Raw genomic sequence first — 19,290 nt, 5'->3', positions numbered from 1 at the left:
GACCTCTGATTGTTAAGTCAGGAGCAGGAAGTAAACTGTGCACCGGACGCTCGCATGCTGGTCTGTCTGCAGTGGCAGGCGCGGGGCCAGCAGGCTGACAACTGTCCAGCTGCCCTGGAGCCCAGGAGGAAGCCTAGGTCTGGGGTGGATCGACAGCAAGCGCCATGGCTGCAGACCCAGAGCCACGTTCTCCACGCAGCTTTATCTGTAATAAAGCTCTCCTCCTGTCAGACTCCGGTGTCTGTCACTTCTCCACTGGCTTCTAAATCAGGGTGTTGTTGCTGAACGGCCTCCCCAAAGCCCAACCCCATCAAACAGCCCCTTCTCCGTTCAGCTCACATGGCCTGGTGCTCCGTCAGTCACACACGCCTTGTACGGGAGAACAAGTGAGTTAAGTGAGTTAGTTAAGTGCTAAGTGAGTTAGTTAAGCGCTAAGTGAGTTAGCTGTGACTGTTTGGCTCCCTCCTGGACACAGGAGAGGAACTCAGAACGCACCTTTTCTTGGAAGTTGAAGACAGTCTCTGCTAAGCGCTGCACGTACGGATCGAGTTTGTAGGACTCCCACACCAGCGCAATGCCCTCTGCGATCAGAGCCTGCACTTCCTTTTTCAGGCCGGCGACCAAAAGGGAGATGGTGTTCCGCTCCTCCACCTTCTCACAGGTCCGTTCGTAAGTGCGGACGCTCTCGATCAGTGAGATGGCAAATGGGTAGAGCTGGTTTGCTTGGTGAGCCTTGTTCACAATTGCCAGTGGGACTCGGAAACCAAGCCACTTGAGGTTTCGGACTTCTTTGGAAAGTGTGATGATCTCAGGAAGGAAGTTAACCTTGAGCTTGAGGACGTTTCCAGAGCGGCCCCGAACCCGAGTGCTCTCGATGGTGAAGATGCGCCCCGAGACGCCCAGGTTCCGCTGCTGGACCTTCCGGGCCCAGTCGTCAAATATCTCCTGGGTGTTGAGCTTCATGCGGAAGCTGTCGCCATCCTGCTTCAGCTTCTGGCCCTCCACGTGGTTCTCCCAGCCCTTACCCAGGACGTCTTCCACGCGCTTCATGTAGGCGGTCAGCTGTCTGTCGATCTGCTTCGCCCAGATGATGGAGCCTGACACGGGCGGCAGGTCACGCACGTGGCTCATCTTACACGCCTGGCTTTGCGGGTACTGCACTTTGAACTTGTCGTGAAGAGACTCGATGTCATCTTTCACACGCTGGATTAGCTGGGTCTGGTACTCGCGGATGGCGCCGCGGATGTGAGGCCTGACAAACAGCGCGTTGAACCTGGAGAAAATCCTAAACATCTCGTTGGCATTCTTGGCGGTGCCGAGCTGATCCCGCAGGCGGGCAGTGATCCGCGTCTCCACCCTGTCAATCCTCTCGTCGTATCTCTTCATGGCAGCCTCCCACGCCTCCGTGCCTTCTTTGGACACATCCAGCCCGTCGACCTCCTTGACATTCTCATACGCCAGGTTGACCTCCTCAATAGCATTCGCGTCGGCAGCATCAAAGAGAACCTCAGCCACTTTCATATCCTGGGGCTCGGGTACCTCTCCTTGATTCTGTTGTGCGACTGCTGTGACCTACAAGAGAAGGATATGTAACCAAAGAGGTCACCAAGCGAAGATTCTTATTTTGTGGTGCACCCGTAGCACACATCACACAAAATTACCTGTCAGCTACAGAGGTTGTCAGTCAAACATTTTGTAACCACAACTCAACAAAGCCCAATTAAACACTAGAGTATATTCTAACTCTGCAATGTACAGGTCTTCTGACAATGCAGTTTCATTGCTTAAGAAGCTAAATTAACATGTGTCAAAACCTGGGTTTTGGGCACTTCCCTTTTCAATGTCTAGTTGACAATTAAAACTGCATTGGAAAGCTCAGTAATTCATAGGAGTGCTACGTACAAACTCAGTATCCATCTTCCTTTTTGATTTTTAAAAACCTTAAATTCTAACCCATGGTACCTTAAATTCTAACCCATAACTACACAGCAGAGGGACAGGTAAAGTGCTCTAATAACATAAGAAACCTCTCTTCAGTTCTACCAGAGAGGACCGGGTAAACACATGGTCTTTCCGGCAGGAAGTGCTACACTTCCGCACGTGCCGCACGCCCACGCTCCCACAGTATTAGAAAGCCAGGCAGGGTCTTGACCTGGGGTCTACAGATGCCCTTTAGACAGACTGAGAATTTGGGGGAAAATGAAAATCATTATTTCACTAGCCCCTAACTACAACGTAACATTGCCTCCACCTACGAATGCAGGCCACAGTCCCAGTGGTTCGCAGTGCCTGACTTTGGCACAATCAGTTCTTCCCCATCACATTCCAGTTGTACATATCCTGAGAGCCTGTGTATGCCCATCACTACCTCAAAATAACAGTAGTAGGCCCGTGGCTATTTTGTGTGTTCACAGAGGAGCACAAGGATTACTCGATCACAATTTCAAAACTATTGCTAACTGTTGGCAAACTTATCCATTTTAATTTATGCATTTAAAACATTATGAAGACTCCTGGTAATGATAATGTAACAACAAACACTGCATAAAAGTTTTTAAAAACGACCTTTTCAGGACAATGGAAAGAACCAAAGGCAGCCAACAACCTGAGAAGTGTTCGCTCACAACAAAGTGAGAACACCTTCTTGCCTAGAGGTGCTGCCATCCCCGAGCTCAGGCAGGAAAACCTGCAGCTTTGCTGGGGGGAGCAGAATAGCAATGAGTTTGAAGGGTAGATTCTGGAAATGAGAGAGCCTGAGAATGGCTGAGCTAGGAAATTATATCCACACAGGAGACCCCAGGGAGCCCTGTAAGAATGAAAATCTGGGAAGACTTACAACTTGCTGTCACCCAAGAATTCTGTATCTAGTGAAACTATTCTTCAAATATGAAAGTGAAATATCTTTCCTGATAAACAAAAAATGAGGAAATTTGTTGTTGCCAGCAGAACCATGGAACAAGAAATACTAATGGAATTCCTTTAGGTTAAAGGGAAAAGACACCAGACACTAACTCAGACCCACAGGAAGGAATGAAGAGAATTTGAAAATGTAAATATGTGGACAAATATAAAAGAATATATGTATTATTTTTCTTTTCTTCTCCTAATTTTTTGAAAATGTGTATGACCGTTTAAAACAAAACTTACAACACTGTATTGTTGGGTTTCTAACAGACACAGATGTAACATATGTGACAAGAATAGAATTATTTCCCCAGTGTACATATGACAAGCAGAAGGAAACAGCTATACAGGTACGAGGTTCTTATATTCTACTGGAAGTCAATATTGATTTTGTCATAATTAAAGATGCATATTGTAATCCCAAGAGTAATCACTAAAAAAAAATTCAAAGACATATAGCTACAAGTCTAGAGAGGAACTTAAAATGATACACTAAACCTAACATAAAAGAAGGGAGCCGGAAAACAGCGGAACAAGAAAAATGAGGTGGGTGGGAAACAAACAGGAAACGGCACATCTGGATACAACCACATCGGTAGTTATACTGAATGAACTGACTAAACATGCCAATAAAACACACTAAAAACATATGCATACATGAACTGACTAAACATGCCAATAAAACACACTAAAAACATACGCATTCATAGATTTATACAACTTTACTGACAGAAAGGCTGTGTACCACGTGATTTAAAAAACAGAAAGAAAATATACAAAGCTCTTTAAGAAAATGATACATGAGCAGAGATACATGCAAGAGGGGCTAAGGAGCCCTAAGCTGGGAGTCAGCACGAGCCTCAAATTCTCGCGTGTCAAACATTAAAAGCCAGCCCCCGTACACGTGCACGTACATTAGTACCACACAGAGTGAAGACATGCTGAGGATTCGTTATCAACAATTACTCAACCCTGAACAGTAAGCACCCCAATCTGTAAATGGATCTTCCTAGATGGCATGATTTCTAGATTGGATACCCCCCTAACAATTTATTACAAAACTTTCAAACCACAGGAGGGTTGAAAGCATTACAGTCTGAACACCTATACCCCATACCTAGGGTCTATAATTAACATTCAGTCAATTAACATTTGCTATGTATTGGCTTTATCATATATCTCTCTATCAATTCCTCTACCTACATATCTCAATCCATCTTATATTTCTGGACTAGATTTTTTAAGAGAAGAAAAGCACTGGTGAAGAAAAGAGAAAAAAAGCAGGTACAATGAAAATGAGTCATTTAATTCTTTCAATAAATCTCAAACACATGCAATTATTATCCCCATTTTGCAGATGAGGAATCTGGAGAAAAGGTTAAATACTGTGTCCAAGTCACATAGCTAGTTAAACGGTGGAATCACAGTTTAAAAACCAAGAAGTCTGGCTCTAGAGTCCATGAAATTTGGGGGTGGGAATAAATGTGCACAGAACGTTAAAAAGATTTGGATTGAAATAGTACAAAACACAATTACTCGATCGCAAAGATGACAGTGACAGGATGGAAATAAAGCTGAAGAAGTACTTAACAGTGCAAAATAGAAACAATTAGCTAATTCTTGAAAACAAAAAAGCGTGCATCATTAAAACGCTGACTGTAGGAATTTTTAGAACGGGAGTCCTACCTGTGGCCTCAGGACCCTGACGATGACAGCCCTCAGCTGCTCGTGCTGGCGTCTAAATTTTCTCATCTGGTCGAGGCGGGACTGCAGCTTCCGGTGGGCTGGGTTGATCCGCCACACCATCTTCAGGTTTTCTTCCCTTTTCCTTTTGACAATGTCTCTCAGCAACACCTGCAGTTTCTCATATTCATCATCCCAAGTCTGGAAAACTTCAAAGCATGCGACCATAACCTAGGATGTAATTCAAGAAAGCAAGCTTATTATTAGAGCATGGTTTCTCCTCAACGCCCTGAGGTAAATTTCTGATATATGAAAACGTACTTTTTCAAATTCTTCATAAGCGACATGCATCAGTTTTCTAGTGCCCAGCACTTTGAGTAACTGAGAACTCAAGTCTCTTGAGATGGCCTCCACCAAACGCAGCGCCCGCTGAATGGGATACTTTGTGTTTCGGATCTTTCTCAGGTGGGTGAAAATTGCCACAAGTGCCTGCCTGATTTTGTCCAGCTCAGTGGCAGACAGCAAATCATTCAGAGGAAAATCTTTCATCAGAGGATTGTAGTCATTGACAGTTTCCAAAGCCTGTTTGAGACCTAGTTTAACAGAGAAACAGTGAACAGTGTTCATAGAGTAATACAACCATAATATAATGTTACATGTCAACTTCACCTCAATTAAAAAAAAGGGTAGGGGTGACCAGATGGCTCATTTGGTTAAAGCACGAGCTCTCAACAAGGTGGCCAGTTCAATTCCCGCATGGGATGGTGGGCTGCGCCCCCTGCAACTAAGATTGAAAACGGCGACTGGACTTAGAGCTGAGCTGCGCCCTCCACAGCTAGATTGAAGGACAACGACTTAGAGCTGATGGGCCCTGGAGAAGCACACTGTCCCCCAATAGTCCCCAATAAAATTTTGGAAAAAAAACAGGGTAATACAAGGATATAAGGTAGTAAAAGGATACTCCATACAGACTTAATACTGGGTGAGTAAACTAAAACGTATCCTCACAATTGACGTTTTGATGTTATAGAAGATTTAGTGACAGAAATGGTTTGATATTTGAGAACAAACCCATGTTTTAACAGGCGGGTCCTAGTGTGGTCTCCTTTTTGCTTTTCAAAGCGAATCAGTCAACTCGTACACACTAAAGGCTGTGGGTGGTATCCTCCCATTTCATCTTCTTTTGCTTTCTATATTATCCGAGTTTAGAAAAACTAGAACTTTATCTTCCTTAAACACACTAAAATTTAAATTATATACCCATGGCTCAAAGTAGGTGAGTGTGTTATGGACACAGAATCACGAAGCACCTGGGTCCCAGTCTGTTTTTTTATTTCCTCTGATATTAGATTAAAAAAAAAAATGTATTAGGAAGGAAATAAAGGTTTCAGAGGTATTACAAAAAAAAGTCAAGATATACTTTTCAGCCCCAGTGAATGCCCAGGTAAGGTGTGCAGTGTAACCAATGTAACAGGGCACTTTCCACCCGGAACTTCCTCTAACATTTAAAACGTGGGCACCATGCCTTTTTTGGCAGGAAAGGAAAAGAACACGACAACTACCGCAGCCCTGCCTACTCATTCCAACACATCTCTGTGGGCACGGAGTGGTACAGAAATGCTAACCGTGCCAGGTTGTTCCAACGTCCGTGTGCCTACTGTGTGCTAATGCAGCGTCACTCACACTGTCACCCAGGCGGGAAACTAAATTCCCCTCACCCACTTTTCAGAGCAGGGAGGAAGGCGGAGAGCACGGGAAGGGCAGGTCAAAGGAGGAAGAGAAAGTAAGTAGTGGCTGCTCTCCTTCCACAGTCCTGCGCACCAAGTAACTTCTGCTTAATGTAAACCATCTTCCTGCCTGGACTGGCAGAAGCACAGCGACTTCACACTAAGAAAGCGCAGCCTGCTCAAGGAACCAAGGAACTAGGAACAGGAGGGAAACTCCCAAGGCTCTCTATACTCAGGCCTGGAAACTGGCTCATGTTCTCAAAAGCCCTGAAGGGAAGGGAGGGGTGTGGAAAAGTCATTTCCATTACCTAGAACTGGGGGGGAGGAGGGGATGAGACAGATGCAAGAGAGGAACGGGTCAGGAAAGATGGTGAATCTGTTCATTTTCATCTAAATTATCAGTAAGATCTCACAAAAGCCAGATTAATTACTTGACCAGATTATTAGTTCTAGTTTTCACCTGTATCAGTGTCGAAACTGACGGTGGCATGGAAACGCTTGCCATGTTTCAAGATATCCAGAGTAAGGAGAACTTCTGGGCTCTCTCGTTTCTCCTGTATGCGATATAACGCACGTTCCAAGTTCAGCCAAAAACTAATTTCCTGTAAAGCAGTTCCTGAGGCAGGATCTCGATCAAGTTTAGTAACCTTTAAAGAAAAAATAACATTCAAGAGTATTTACTATTTAAACAAAGATAGAATAAGTATCATTAACTAAACACATGCATCACAATTTAATTGCATTGTTTATATTTCAAGTAGATTTCCTTCCCTGTAACTTGTAAATGGTTTAACTTGTTGAAATCAAAGGTATGAGATGGCTGAGATGAGCACCGTCAGGGTTAGTAAGTACACAATCTCACACACACCCCCGGCCCGTGTCAGTCCTCTGTGGGGCTCCCCCAGGACCAAGAGTAGCACGGCTAATAGTCACCGCAGAACTGACCTCACTGACAGAATCTGGGACCAGTTTGCTCACAGACAGCAAAGAACGAAACATTGTACACGATACTTTCAATCTGTGCTCTTACTTTCTGAATTTCTCGGATCCAGCGGTTAACTCCAGATTGTAGCTGATTGAGAAAAGTTGGGTCTTCAACCTTATCTCCAAAGTCGGTAACTTTTGGCTTTTCTCCACGTTCATAACACTGTTTTGCAACATTTGTAATAATTGGATGAATTGGCAGGCTGATCTCTGGAATTTCAATATTTTGTTGCAGGTGAAGGAGTCCCATTTCAAGTTCTGCAATCTTTTTTTCAACTGAAGGAGCCATTTTATCACCATCCCTAAAAAGATAGGAAATACCTCCAAACTGAGTGCACTATTGGCCTCCAAAGAGATGCTCTTATTTTAGGTCAAGTAGTAATAATATACATTTTTTAATGCAGTGGATTTATACCCTCTTGGCTTGTTAGCTTTACCGTCCCAATTCCTGAATTTTGTATCTCCCAGTGTCTTGTAAACACTAAGCGAAATACGATCCAAACCAACCAGAAACAGTTTTTACCTGTCTGCCTTGCCGGACTCTCTGATGTAGGACTTAAAAAAGGGGGCCACCGCATTGCTGATGAAAGAATGCAAGGTCTCATACGGTGAGTCTTCACTGAGTGTAAGAACTCGGAGCTGGGAGGACACTGGTTTGTCTGCATCAATTACTGGAGTACGTTTAATGAACGCCAAGCTAAAAGAAAGCACAAGAAGAAATTAGAATAAGAAGTCTCATTCCTAATCAGTCTTAACAACTGCAGCCTTCTTTGTGTCACATACAAACTAAAAATTCATATGAATGTTTTAGTTGAAAAATCTTATTATGAATAAACTGTTGCTTTTCTAATAGTGAAATATACTGCTCCTTTTTCTTTATTCATTTACTTCCATGAGAACTATCAAATCAAGGTTATGGTTATAGCATGTGACCATGAAACCAGGCAGTTATTTGTCCCATATCTTGGTTAAATTTAATCTTGGCCTCACTAAAACTGACCTCCCTGGCAACTGCAAGTTACGAGCCACAATGTGCTTAGCTGTGATCTTATAACAATCTGTAGCATTCATTGACGGCACTAAGTCACATATCAGCTTGAACAACAAAAGTCACCAATAGGTTAAAGTGACAAGTGGGCATTCCAGGATCCCCACAGCCTGGCCTAAACCACCTTTCCCAGCTCCGTCTCCTGCTACGCACCCCTTCCCCACCCTGAGGCACTACTTAAGCTAGATGTCCCATTCTCTAACTGTGTCATGTGCTTTTGTGTTTTTGCTTAAGAAATCTATATTCATCTGCTGAAATTCCAGTTACCCTCAAAACTCAGTTCCAGCATTACTTCCTCCGCAAGGCCTTCCCTAATCAGAAGCAGTCTCTCTAATCTCCATGTTTCACGGTAGATTTTTGTCAACTATTACAATTAGTTGTGTATCTACCATTCTTATTCCCCAAAGACCACAAGTTTCTTAGGAACAGGAACTAGCTTTCATTTTTTGCATACCTACTGCCACATCATACACATAACAGATGCTCAAAGGTGGTTGAATTAATAGCTTTAAGAAAATGAATATTTGAATTTTCCAGGTCCCAGGCCAGTACTTTATACATAATACTTAGCATTATTTAAGGAGTCAATGAGGCTTTCTTGACTTCATTGAGAAGGAACTGAGTCGCAATAGTATTCCTGCCAAAAATGTACAAACTGAATCTAATCATGCACAAACATCAGACAAACCCAACTGAAGGACGTTCTATAAAACCACTGGTCTATACTTATCAAAAACGTCAATGTCATGAAAGACACAAAAAGGCAGACACAGAAAGAAAGACACAGAACTGAATCCGGATCACAGGGGAATCACTGTAAAGAACCTTACTGAGACGATCTGAATACGTGTTGTCCCTGACTAGTGTGATACCAACATTACGTTTCCTGAGGTTGACACCTATACTGATACCTGTATGAACAAGAATGTCCTTGTTCTGAGGAAAATACCCTGAAGCATGTAGGGAAGGGGGCAGGTTATCCGTAACCGACTCTCAAATGGTCCAGGAAAAAATGATGCAAATGTTCATAATGGCTCTCTAGTAGTTCAAGAAACTACTCGTGTCCCTCTGTTGTAAGAATTGAAATTATTCAAAATAAAAAGGTTTTAAAAGCCAATGCAGAATTGATTATAACGTTTATGTATTTAAATTTATATGTCTATCGGAGTATAAATTGGCACAATGTTTCTGAAAGGTGGACAATCTGGTAACATGTATTAAAAACTTTAATGACGCATTGCATCTGAACCTGGAATGCAATGTTTAGGGATTTATCCTAAATGTACTTAAGAATGTTTACTGGTTATTTGTAGTTATTTGTTTACTAGTTATTTATAATTATGAAAATCCAGACATAATCTGAGTGCTGTTAGATAACCTAAAATGGGTACCATGACATGGCAACAAAAGTAAAAATATTTTAGAATGTATACTGACTTAGAAACCCTCTTAATTTGAACATATGAAATCAAAGCTAAGATACTGAATTTAGAGAGCAGAAATCTTTTGAGTGTTTCTTAATGTCTTCGTTTGAGTCAATTAAGATTGACATTTAATTCTGGCAAGTTCAGCGCCCGAGATCACGGCATTTTCACACTACTCACCTGTTGGACTTAACTCCATAATGAATGTCTATGTTGATGTTATAGGAAATGAATTCTTTTTCTTCTTCTCCTTCGTCACCAACGTCCTCTACAAATCATAATAAATATTGCATCAAATCCCTGTCAACATTTCCAATTTTTAATTTATCAACTGCTTAGAGAATGATTAGCTCACCCCACCCCCAACCTGACATTTAAACCCCTCTGACTTGGCTCTACCCATTTTTTCTGACGGGGCACCTCTTCGCTGCATGACCCTGGGCAAGGTGGTTAACGGCTCTGACCTCCGTTTCCTTGTCTGTAAATCAGGGCAGCACCGGCAGGCCAGTGTTTTAGGAGGGTGAACCGAGCTGACGCAGAGAAGTGCCACCTCAGGGCCTGGCCGGGCAGTGCGAGGTGCCCCCTACAGCCTGCTGTGCCCGCGCCATCCCACAGTCTCACCCGTGCTCCAAACACAGAAGTCACCTCCACCCACCTCCCTGCCTGTTCTGTGCAGCTGTTTACTCAGCACTTACTATGTGACAGACATTTTACTAAGTACTTTAGGTGTGGCACACCTTTAACCCATGGGGGCTGGCATGGCTGTTACTATGCCTGTTTTCCAAGTAAGGAATGTAAATAAATTGCCATGTAGCTGGAATGGGACAAAGTGAGAATTCAGAAGTTTGTGATTCCAAACCCAGGGTCCTCACCAGTACATGGCCGGCCCCCTCCCTCAGCAAGGCCCCCCAGGGCAAACCCCCAACAAGAAAACTGCTATCAAGAAACTGCATTCAGGGGGCAGCGGATGGCTCAGTTGGTTAGAATGCGAGCTCTGTACAGGGTCGCTGGTTCGAGTCCCACGTGGGCCAGTGAGCTGCGCCCCCCACAACTAGACTGAAGACAACGAGCTGCCGCTGAACTCCCAGAGGGGCGGCTGGATGGCTCAGTTGGTTGGAGCGCGAGCTCTGAACAACAAGGTTGCCGGTTCAATTCCCACACGGGATGGTGGGCTGTGCCCCCTGCAACTAATACTGAAAACAGTAACTGGACTTGGAGCTAAGCTGTGCCCTCCACAACTAGATTGAAGGACAATGACTTGGAACTGATAGGCCCTGGAGAAACACACTGTTCCCGAATATTCCCCAATAAAATTTAAAAAAAAGAGCTGCATCATTAATGTTATTGAAACAAACAAAAAACCAAACTGCATTCACCTAACCATTCCCTCTGCCCCTATGGCACTTTTCAGGGCCTGCTCTGGGGTCCTCTTATGGATGTCTCTTTCTCCCCAGCAGTGAGCTTCTGGAAGGCAGGGACCCTGCTGTATCCCACACAGCAAACACCACACACAGCAGTCATTTAAAAAAGCTTAATGAATTTAATAGTAAGACAGCTCAAGATACATGTAGACAAAGTTTCTAAATAGTTAAAAATCAAAACTGAAAAATTAAAAATGTGTGAGAATGGGACGTACCCCAAGCCTGGAGACCTAGCACTAACCCACTGGATGCCTCAGTGCTCCCGTCGAGTTAGCTTTGCAGTGACACGTCAGGTGGGACACCTGCATTTGCCAAAGTCACTGTCTAAGGAGGAAATCAACAAGGTATACACAGGGCTGGCCTCCCTTTTCTGTTGTCACGTAACAGCCAAGGCACCAGACTTAGCTAAGTGATCTTGGGAAAGTGATTTTCCTGCCTCTGGGCTTCCAATTCGTGAGCTGTGAAGTGCGCAGCAGAGGGAGTGGGGTATTAAATTACGTGGTCTGTACAGTTTCTTTAAGGGCTAAAAACTAGGAAATCTGAGGGTATGGGGTCTGCGCAAAAGCTAATCTGCTTCATTAGCTGTAAGATGAAACAAATACAAAATTCACACAATTAGTATATCTAAGACAATAACTCTTCCAAAATATTGTTTTTCGTATTAATTTTTAGAAGGGGAGGAGAGGGTGGTAGAACATTCTAGTATGCCAGGTACTTACAAGCTGTTTTTCAAAATAATGACTAACTAAAAAACAGAATACCAACTCATCAAATCAATTAAGTTTTATCACTACTGAAACGTGGATATACCACAAGATAAATCATTCTGCCTGAAACCAACCACGCATATAACTGCAATCCATAAAATGCAACCACAAGTACACATAGTATCAGGACATACCGCCAAGCTAAAATAGTTGTCAGGGGGGTGGAATTATGAAATATTTTCTCCCTCAATTTTCTGAACTTTCATAATACTATTCTACAATTTACATAAAATACACCATCAAAATAACACCCAAACAATATGTAGAAAATAAAAGTAATATTCTGTAATCCCCAAAGGAAATCACTGACATAACTGAAAATGTGAACTTCGAATCATTTCTTCCTCTCAGATAAAGATTCATCATCTACACAAATGAAATCCCACGGGCTGGAGGTGCCGGCTGCCTGTACTTCCTAATGCACACGGGCTGGGGACTGGGCACCCCGCCAGGTGGTGTCACAGGAGGAAGCCGGCACTGCAGCAGGACTGCGGCCCAGCCAGGCACACCCAGTGACGTAATCCTCAGATGCAGAGCCGCAAGAAGGCATGCTCCCCGGCTTGGTAACAGTCTAACGTGTCTCTGACAATAATTCACGCAGGTCATTATCGCTCAGTCATAGAATACACCTTGGATTCGTCTGTTAACTGCTTATTCCCCATAAATATAGAGATCAAATGAAGTCTGAATATGTCTGACTCTCATATAGTTAAAGAAACTCTGCTATTGTTTTATAAACTGCCATCAAGTACCCTTTTTGCCTCTCTGTAAATGATTACCTCTTCCAAATAACAATACTTTGACATTCTACTTCTGCAGAAACATTAAAAATTATTCAAAGAAGAAAAGATACTTGACAGTTAAGGCTTAATAACAAGAAGGCTACTGATCGTGCTATGTTTAGAGGCTTATAGACAAATATGACCTGCCCGTTTTATCAGGTCATCTCTTTCAGTCAAGTGTGCGTCACTTTCCTAATGCTGCTGAAGTTACTGGTCGATACATAACGGACCAGCACTGCCTGTTAATACAGTCAAAGAACCCAGGACCAGGACAGAAAGTGTTGGGCCTGCCTCATGAGTTCCTCTGCTGCAAGCCACACTGATACCCACAACCCGCGGACGTTTCTTTGGCTAACTTCTGAGAGTTCATAGAATTTCTAGAGCTGTTCAAAGTGTTTAGAGATGTTCCAAGTGTCATTTAGCACTAATCTGCGTACACTTCTATTGAAGGACTGATTGATTGCAAACTACGAATGATTTGTGTCATTACATTGTGAACTAGGTGAGCATTACGCCTCCTTTAATGAAATCAAAAAAGATGCACATTCGGTCACAGTGAGGCTCGTGCTGCCTCTCCTGGGGCGAGAGGCGCATTTCCACAAAGTCCGATGAATGTGCACTTGGAAAAGGAACAGAGCAAACTGCTAAGGACCAGGCGAGGCTGCCCGGCCCCCTGCACCCGTGGTCATTCCCTCATTCCCTTCCCTCCCAGCCACAGGGCAAGTCTCTTCTCCACCCAGCGAATGAAGCCAGTCATTTTCTTTGCCCCCACACACCACCAAATCACTGGTTACATGTTCCTGGTTCTCTACCTTCCATCTTTCCCTTTTAAAATAAAAAGTAGGCTAACACCACAGATTTTGGTTGCTCACTGCCATACATGTCCTCCCCTTTTGCTGCAGGTGGCTGCTTTAGTTTCCCCCTTTCTTGTCTCTGGTGCTTTCTCCTGTCACCCTGAGGTCCATCCTTCGTCTTCCTTCTGAGGGTCTGTGACTTCTCTGCCACACCCACTCCCTGCTCTGGGACAAGGCTAAAAGCTGCTGAGAAAGTCTGAGTTTTCTCTTCAACCTGAACACTTCCACGTAACATGGTTAGGAACATGAAGCGAGGGTTAAACCCCACATAATACTTGTATATGCTGTAAAACGGGTAAATCTTGGTATTTACAGAAAAAAGAGAAATAATTGAAAAATCTAGTAAGTTACTGATGCCTAAGGGACGTATGATTTAATATTTTTAAGGCTACTACTAATTCAAAAGAAATAATGGATACGAAACAAATGAAAACAAACACTCCTACTTTAATGGAGACCAAAGAACTGAACAGAGAAATTTGGCTTTTTGGTTTCAGAATCCTACTTAAAACCTCTTTTCCCCAACTGGATCTTAAAATCTTGGGTTCCGGTTTCCTCTCTCATGGCACCGGAGGTGGGGCTAAAATCTCTCCACTGCTCCCAGTCTGGTCCTCCGTGATGCTGGCGAACAGAATTTCCATCCTTTTACTTTTTAAAAAGAAGAGATGACTGGTTTCCCTTTGCTGTATATAAATTTCGTTTACCATGCTATACTGCACATTCAAACGAATCTTGCTGCAGACTGGTTTGTCCTAAGCAGGGCGTTCGGCCCGCCTACAGGGTGACAGCACACACAGTAAGAACGCAGGTCGCTGGACGCCGGGCCCAGTGTGCCAAGGCAGTACGGAGTCACAGAAAACTTCCGGTGAACGTAGTAACCATTCTGGGCGCTAAGCATACACCAGAAACAAGTGCTCTGCGGTCATCAATCGACTACATTTCTTTGTCCATTAGGGAAATTAAGTCCTCAGAAAAATAATTTTTAAAAAAATCTATCAAAAAATTCCCCATCAAGTTTCCCACACCATCCTCTCTGAGAAATTGAGTGCTCTAAAAAACTAGTTTTCTTTCACATTCCAGTCCCTCGCCATCTAATGAAGAAGTAAAATCCCCCATATTATACATCAAGAAAAACTCTAATTCTAAGCTGAGAGTAAGTACTGACTAAAAGCAGCCACTTGTTTCAGTCTCAAAGCTCTAAGTTAGTTTTTTACCTGGGTTTGTGTTACAAACAAAACCCACAGCACCGGATCCCAGCCTGGTCACCAACTAGCTGGAACGCAGAGGCAGGTCCTGGAGCCACCAGTCCACCTTCACCATAAACCTCTCCCCGGGATAAAACACAACCAGAACTGCACTTCAGGAAGAAGTGCTAGGAAACATCATTAACACTGAAATGCCTATTAAAGAATGAGCCCTACCCGGTCATAATTTTAGAAGGACACCATGAGGAAAACAATGTTCTACAGGCCAGCGATTAGAGAAAGAAGGTTCCTCTTCAAAGTAAGGAGCCGGAATTTAACATTCCTTTCCCACCAACTCTTCCCTAGCAAAATAAACCGGTCAATTCACAACCTTCATTCTACATTTTAAGGAATACTGTACTTTAACAAAAAAACAGTTTATGGTTAGCTTGGGGTAAAAAAATGTATAAATATATAAACATGTATATAATATATATGCACAAACACACACACACACACACACACACACATATATATATATATATATATATATATTTTTTTTTTTCATATAAAAATGCTTCTATATTCAATTACAAATGTTTGGAAAATTCTTTCCAGAAAAAGGCGGAGGGGCATAAAAGGAATTTCCCGTTCGTTAAGTAAATCATGTGATTTCACTGTTGGTGATGGTCTTTATTCAGTTTAAATAATTCAGAGTTGTTTTCCATATTATAATGTAAGCCTACCTTTTCACTGTAGTTACTACTGGCTGCTCATCTTTTGCTTCAATGCACAGATGCCAATGCTAACCCATAAAAACCACCCAGGAGAAAGCCCTCCTACTGAGTGACCTGGGTCTGTACTTCTACCTCAATTATGCTAGTGTAGCCAGAATGCTACAGGACTGATGGGACCACAAAGCCTTTCTTTAGATTTCTGTAAGTGAAAAATAAATTACAGACAGGTTGGATTACTACAAATACTTCAGGGATTTTTATATATGCAGGAATGAGGTAGGATTTCAATTTTAGATTGTCTCATTCCTTAGTCAACGCTCAAAAGTGCAAGTCATTATGGAGCCAAGATTTGGATGCCTGGATATTCGCTTCTACGCCCATCGAGAAAACACACATTTTTTTCCATAAAAAGAAACTGAGAGCCAAAGTAGAAATCGCTGATTTCAATACGGAAACTGTGCAATGAAAATATGATCAAGAATTAGTCAAGGTCAAACTACTCAAAATACATTTAACTTAACAGATTAAAACGTACTGTAATAAAATGTGTATTCATTGAAAAATGACCAGAATGACGCCAAAATGCGAACAGTGCTTCTATCTGGGTTGAAGGATTCCAGGTGGTTTTAATTTTATCTGTTATCTGTATACTTTAAATTTTCTACGATGGCTATATACTCTTTCTGAAAAAGAGTAGGTGAGTTAATTTATTTTTTAAACTAGTGGATTGCCACTCAGGAAAACATAAACCCAAACGTAAGAGAAAATCCTAGACATTAATACATTAATGCTCTAAATACGCCCAATGGCTTCTTTGCTGCAACATTCCATGTGGCTCTAAGAAAAATCTTTCAGTCTCTGACCCTCCACTCCTCCAGAAGAAACAGAGGCTACAATGAAGCATCGCCTGAGTTAAGAAGAGCCTTTGAAAGAAACAAATTATCAGAAAGAAACCAGTGTGTGGGGGTGAGGCAGATAGCATGGGTTCTTACTGACAGTCCATACGGCTTTCTGAGACTATAAACAGCTTGCTGGGGAACACCGTCAGACAACGCACAATCGCTTGGGACCGACCTTAAAATCTGCTTAGACGTCGTCCCTGCGTTTCCGCATGGACAGCGCTGCACCCACCCGCGGGCTGTCACATGTGCCGCGGCCTTAGCGTCAGCGCAACAGCCCCCTGACGGCAAGCTCCCCTCCCCAGGCTAACCTGGCCTTGCTTTTGGGGGGTCAACATTTGAGGAGACCTTTCGCCCCCGCCCCTCACTAGGTGCCTAACCTGAGTCTCCCTTTTTAAAAGAAAATCTGTCAAATACACTCGAACGTCACAGGGGCATTACTGGGATCATCCAAAGGTAGGGTTAGCGACAACGGGCAGTGGACAGGGAGCTGAGCTGCGGCGTCCACCCCAAGGACGAGGCTTAGCTGGAGGCCGTGGCTCCCCGGGCCTCAGTTTCCTCGCGTGTGAGGGGGGGGCCAGACCCACCGGGCTGCGAGGACCGAGCGGGGCCCGCCACGCGCGGCCCCCAGAAGCGACGCCCGCCCGCAGGCCTGTCGCTCGGGCGGCGGGGTCCGCACAGCAGGTGCCCAGACGCCAGGCGGCCCCCGCCCCCGCCCCCGCCACGCGAGGGCCGGCGCCCAGCTGTCCACGGCTGCACGGCTCTGCCGCGGACACGTCCCTCCGCAGGCCGCCTGGCCCGGGCGCAAAACGAAACCGAAAAGCTCATGTGACGCTGGAGTCCGGGATGCGGCCTCCGCCCGCGCCCGGCCCGGGAGACGCCGTCTCCACCCCACTCGGCCATCTTGAGGCCGCGCAGACAAAGCGACCCTATTGTTGTGGGCGACGGCGACACAGACGCTCCCTCCCCTCCCCGCCACCCGGAAGGGGCCCCGGGCCCCGGCCGGCGGGGGTGTGGCGGGAGCGCGGCGGGGGCGCCGGCGCCGCACCTTTGAGCGTGGAGCGCTCCACCAGGACCGTGTGGACCTGCGGGTCCGACAGGAACTTGCGCATCTGCTCCAGCGCGCTCTTCTCCTCCAGCGCCGCCTCCAGTGCGGCCGGCGCTTCACCGCCATCCTCCAGCAGCAGCGGCACCAGCTTGCGAAGGTGCTTCTGCAGCACCGACACGTCGGCCACGTTCTGCACGGCCGACACCTCCAGGCCGGCCGAGCCGTCCTCGCTGCCGCCGCCCCCGGGCTCCGACATGACGCCGCGCTCGGGACCTGCAGGCAGCGCTGAGAAGGCGGCCGAGACTGCGCGAGATCGAGCGGGCAAACGAGAGAAACGGGCACCAGACGCCCACCGCCGCTAGCCTGCGGCCGACTGAAGCGAGCGGCACCGGCTCCGCCCTAAAGGCCGCCGCCAGCCAGCCCCGCCCCGCCCGCCAGCGATCCGCCACAGCCACTGGCGCGGGCTCGCGGCCCTGGCGTCATGACGTCGCGCATGCGCGCGGGCCCCGGCGGCGCCACCGCGCAGCTTTCTGGGACTTGTAGTCCCAGCGCTGGGCGGCGCCCCCCGATCTAGGCACTGCAATCCCTTAAAGATGGGAACTCGGCACCGGAGCTAGGTATGTCCTGTTTACTGCACTGGCGGCAGCAAACAGGTGGGAGCTGAGACTTCATAAATATTGAATGAATTAATGGTATTAACGACGAGCGCTAACGTTTTTTGTTTGTGCACTTAGTTTGTGCCCGACTTTGTTCTAACCCTGAAGCCGTGTTCTCTCATTGAACGAATGAATGACTACAATGTGTTAAGTGCTAAAATATAGTCGTGACATATGTGTTATTAGGTGTATAGATGGAGAGTAAGGACATTTATCAGAGGGGGAAGGGATGAGGGGCGCGTCCAGGCGTGCCACATGGCTAGGCTGGAAAGAGGGAGTTTGGGAGGGGGCATTCCCAGCCGAGGAACTAACCTCTACAAAGGCAGGGCCTTGAAGGTGACAGCTGGAGTCCTGAACGGTGGGGTAAAGCCAAGCTGTGGTGGTTCCTGGCTGCTAATGACAAAATAATTGTCCCCAGGATGCTGTGAGGACCGTGGGACCTATTTGAGGGCATCCACCTAGAACAATGATGCTCCTCTCGCAACTGGGGTTGGCACTGTCATTCGTGGTCCTGGGTATCTGGGTCCACAGAAGGCTGAGATGCCTGCTGTTTAAGGTTCCCCCACCCCAGCTCCCTTCCCTCTGAACCTCCTCGTTACACTGAGAGGACACTAGGGCCAGAATCCAGGTGGCCCACATTGTTAGTTTAGAGATGACAGATTCTTTTAAGGAGCATTCATTGGCCTTTGATAGTTCAAACTCATAACTTGCTTCTTAAATTGAGTGGAGGAAGGGAGGCCAAAGACATTATTTTTATATCAGGGTGCACAGTCAGAGAGCTGAGTCCTGATTGGTGAAACGATGATGGGATGATTTGATTTCCCCAAATCATCTTTGGAAAACTTCGAATCGTACAATGTGCTTATCCTTGCTCAATTAGCAGGTGCCAGGCTCCAGCGGCTGCTGGAACATGGAGACTAATTAGACAATTCTTGTCTTTAAGGAGCTAATGGAAGAGGTGATAGATTAATACCCAGTCCTCCTGCCATGCACCAGTCCACTCTTGGATAATATGCCCAAGCAGATTGAAATAGTCTCCTAGGAACTGGAGGCAACTATGATGAGTTTGTGCTATTATCTAACAGTATACGTAATACGTAGCACCATCAACAGCTAACACTGCTCACTCAATGCTAGGCTTGCTGCTAAGTGCTCCCCCACCACCATGGCCT

At 45.2% G+C, this 19,290-nt stretch overlaps 1 protein-coding gene across 1 annotated transcript in view; it reads right to left on the bottom strand.

Moving 5' to 3' along the window:
- Positions 1–17,863, bottom strand: part of DYNC1H1 (dynein cytoplasmic 1 heavy chain 1) — a 62,756-nt gene extending 44,893 nt beyond the window's left edge. The window contains exons 1-8 of the mRNA XM_081047816.1: positions 17,463–17,863; positions 9,951–10,038; positions 7,822–7,995; positions 7,345–7,600; positions 6,775–6,961; positions 4,909–5,180; positions 4,591–4,818; positions 496–1,572 (exon numbers count right to left, since the gene is read on the bottom strand). Of these exons, the coding sequence (XP_080903942.1) occupies positions 496–1,572; positions 4,591–4,818; positions 4,909–5,180; positions 6,775–6,961; positions 7,345–7,600; positions 7,822–7,995; positions 9,951–10,038; positions 17,463–17,718 (2,538 nt within the window). The 5' untranslated portion in view covers positions 17,719–17,863. The remainder of the gene's footprint in view (positions 1–495; positions 1,573–4,590; positions 4,819–4,908; positions 5,181–6,774; positions 6,962–7,344; positions 7,601–7,821; positions 7,996–9,950; positions 10,039–17,462) is intronic.
- Positions 17,864–19,290: the final 1,427 nt, after the last annotated feature.

The sequence above is a fragment of the Rhinolophus hipposideros genome, assembly GCF_964194185.1.
Source record: "Rhinolophus hipposideros genome assembly, chromosome: 5".
Classification (NCBI taxonomy): Eukaryota; Metazoa; Chordata; class Mammalia; order Chiroptera; family Rhinolophidae; genus Rhinolophus; species Rhinolophus hipposideros.
The sequence above is the reverse complement of the archived record's forward strand: the minus strand, read 5'-3'. Positions and strand labels throughout refer to the sequence as shown.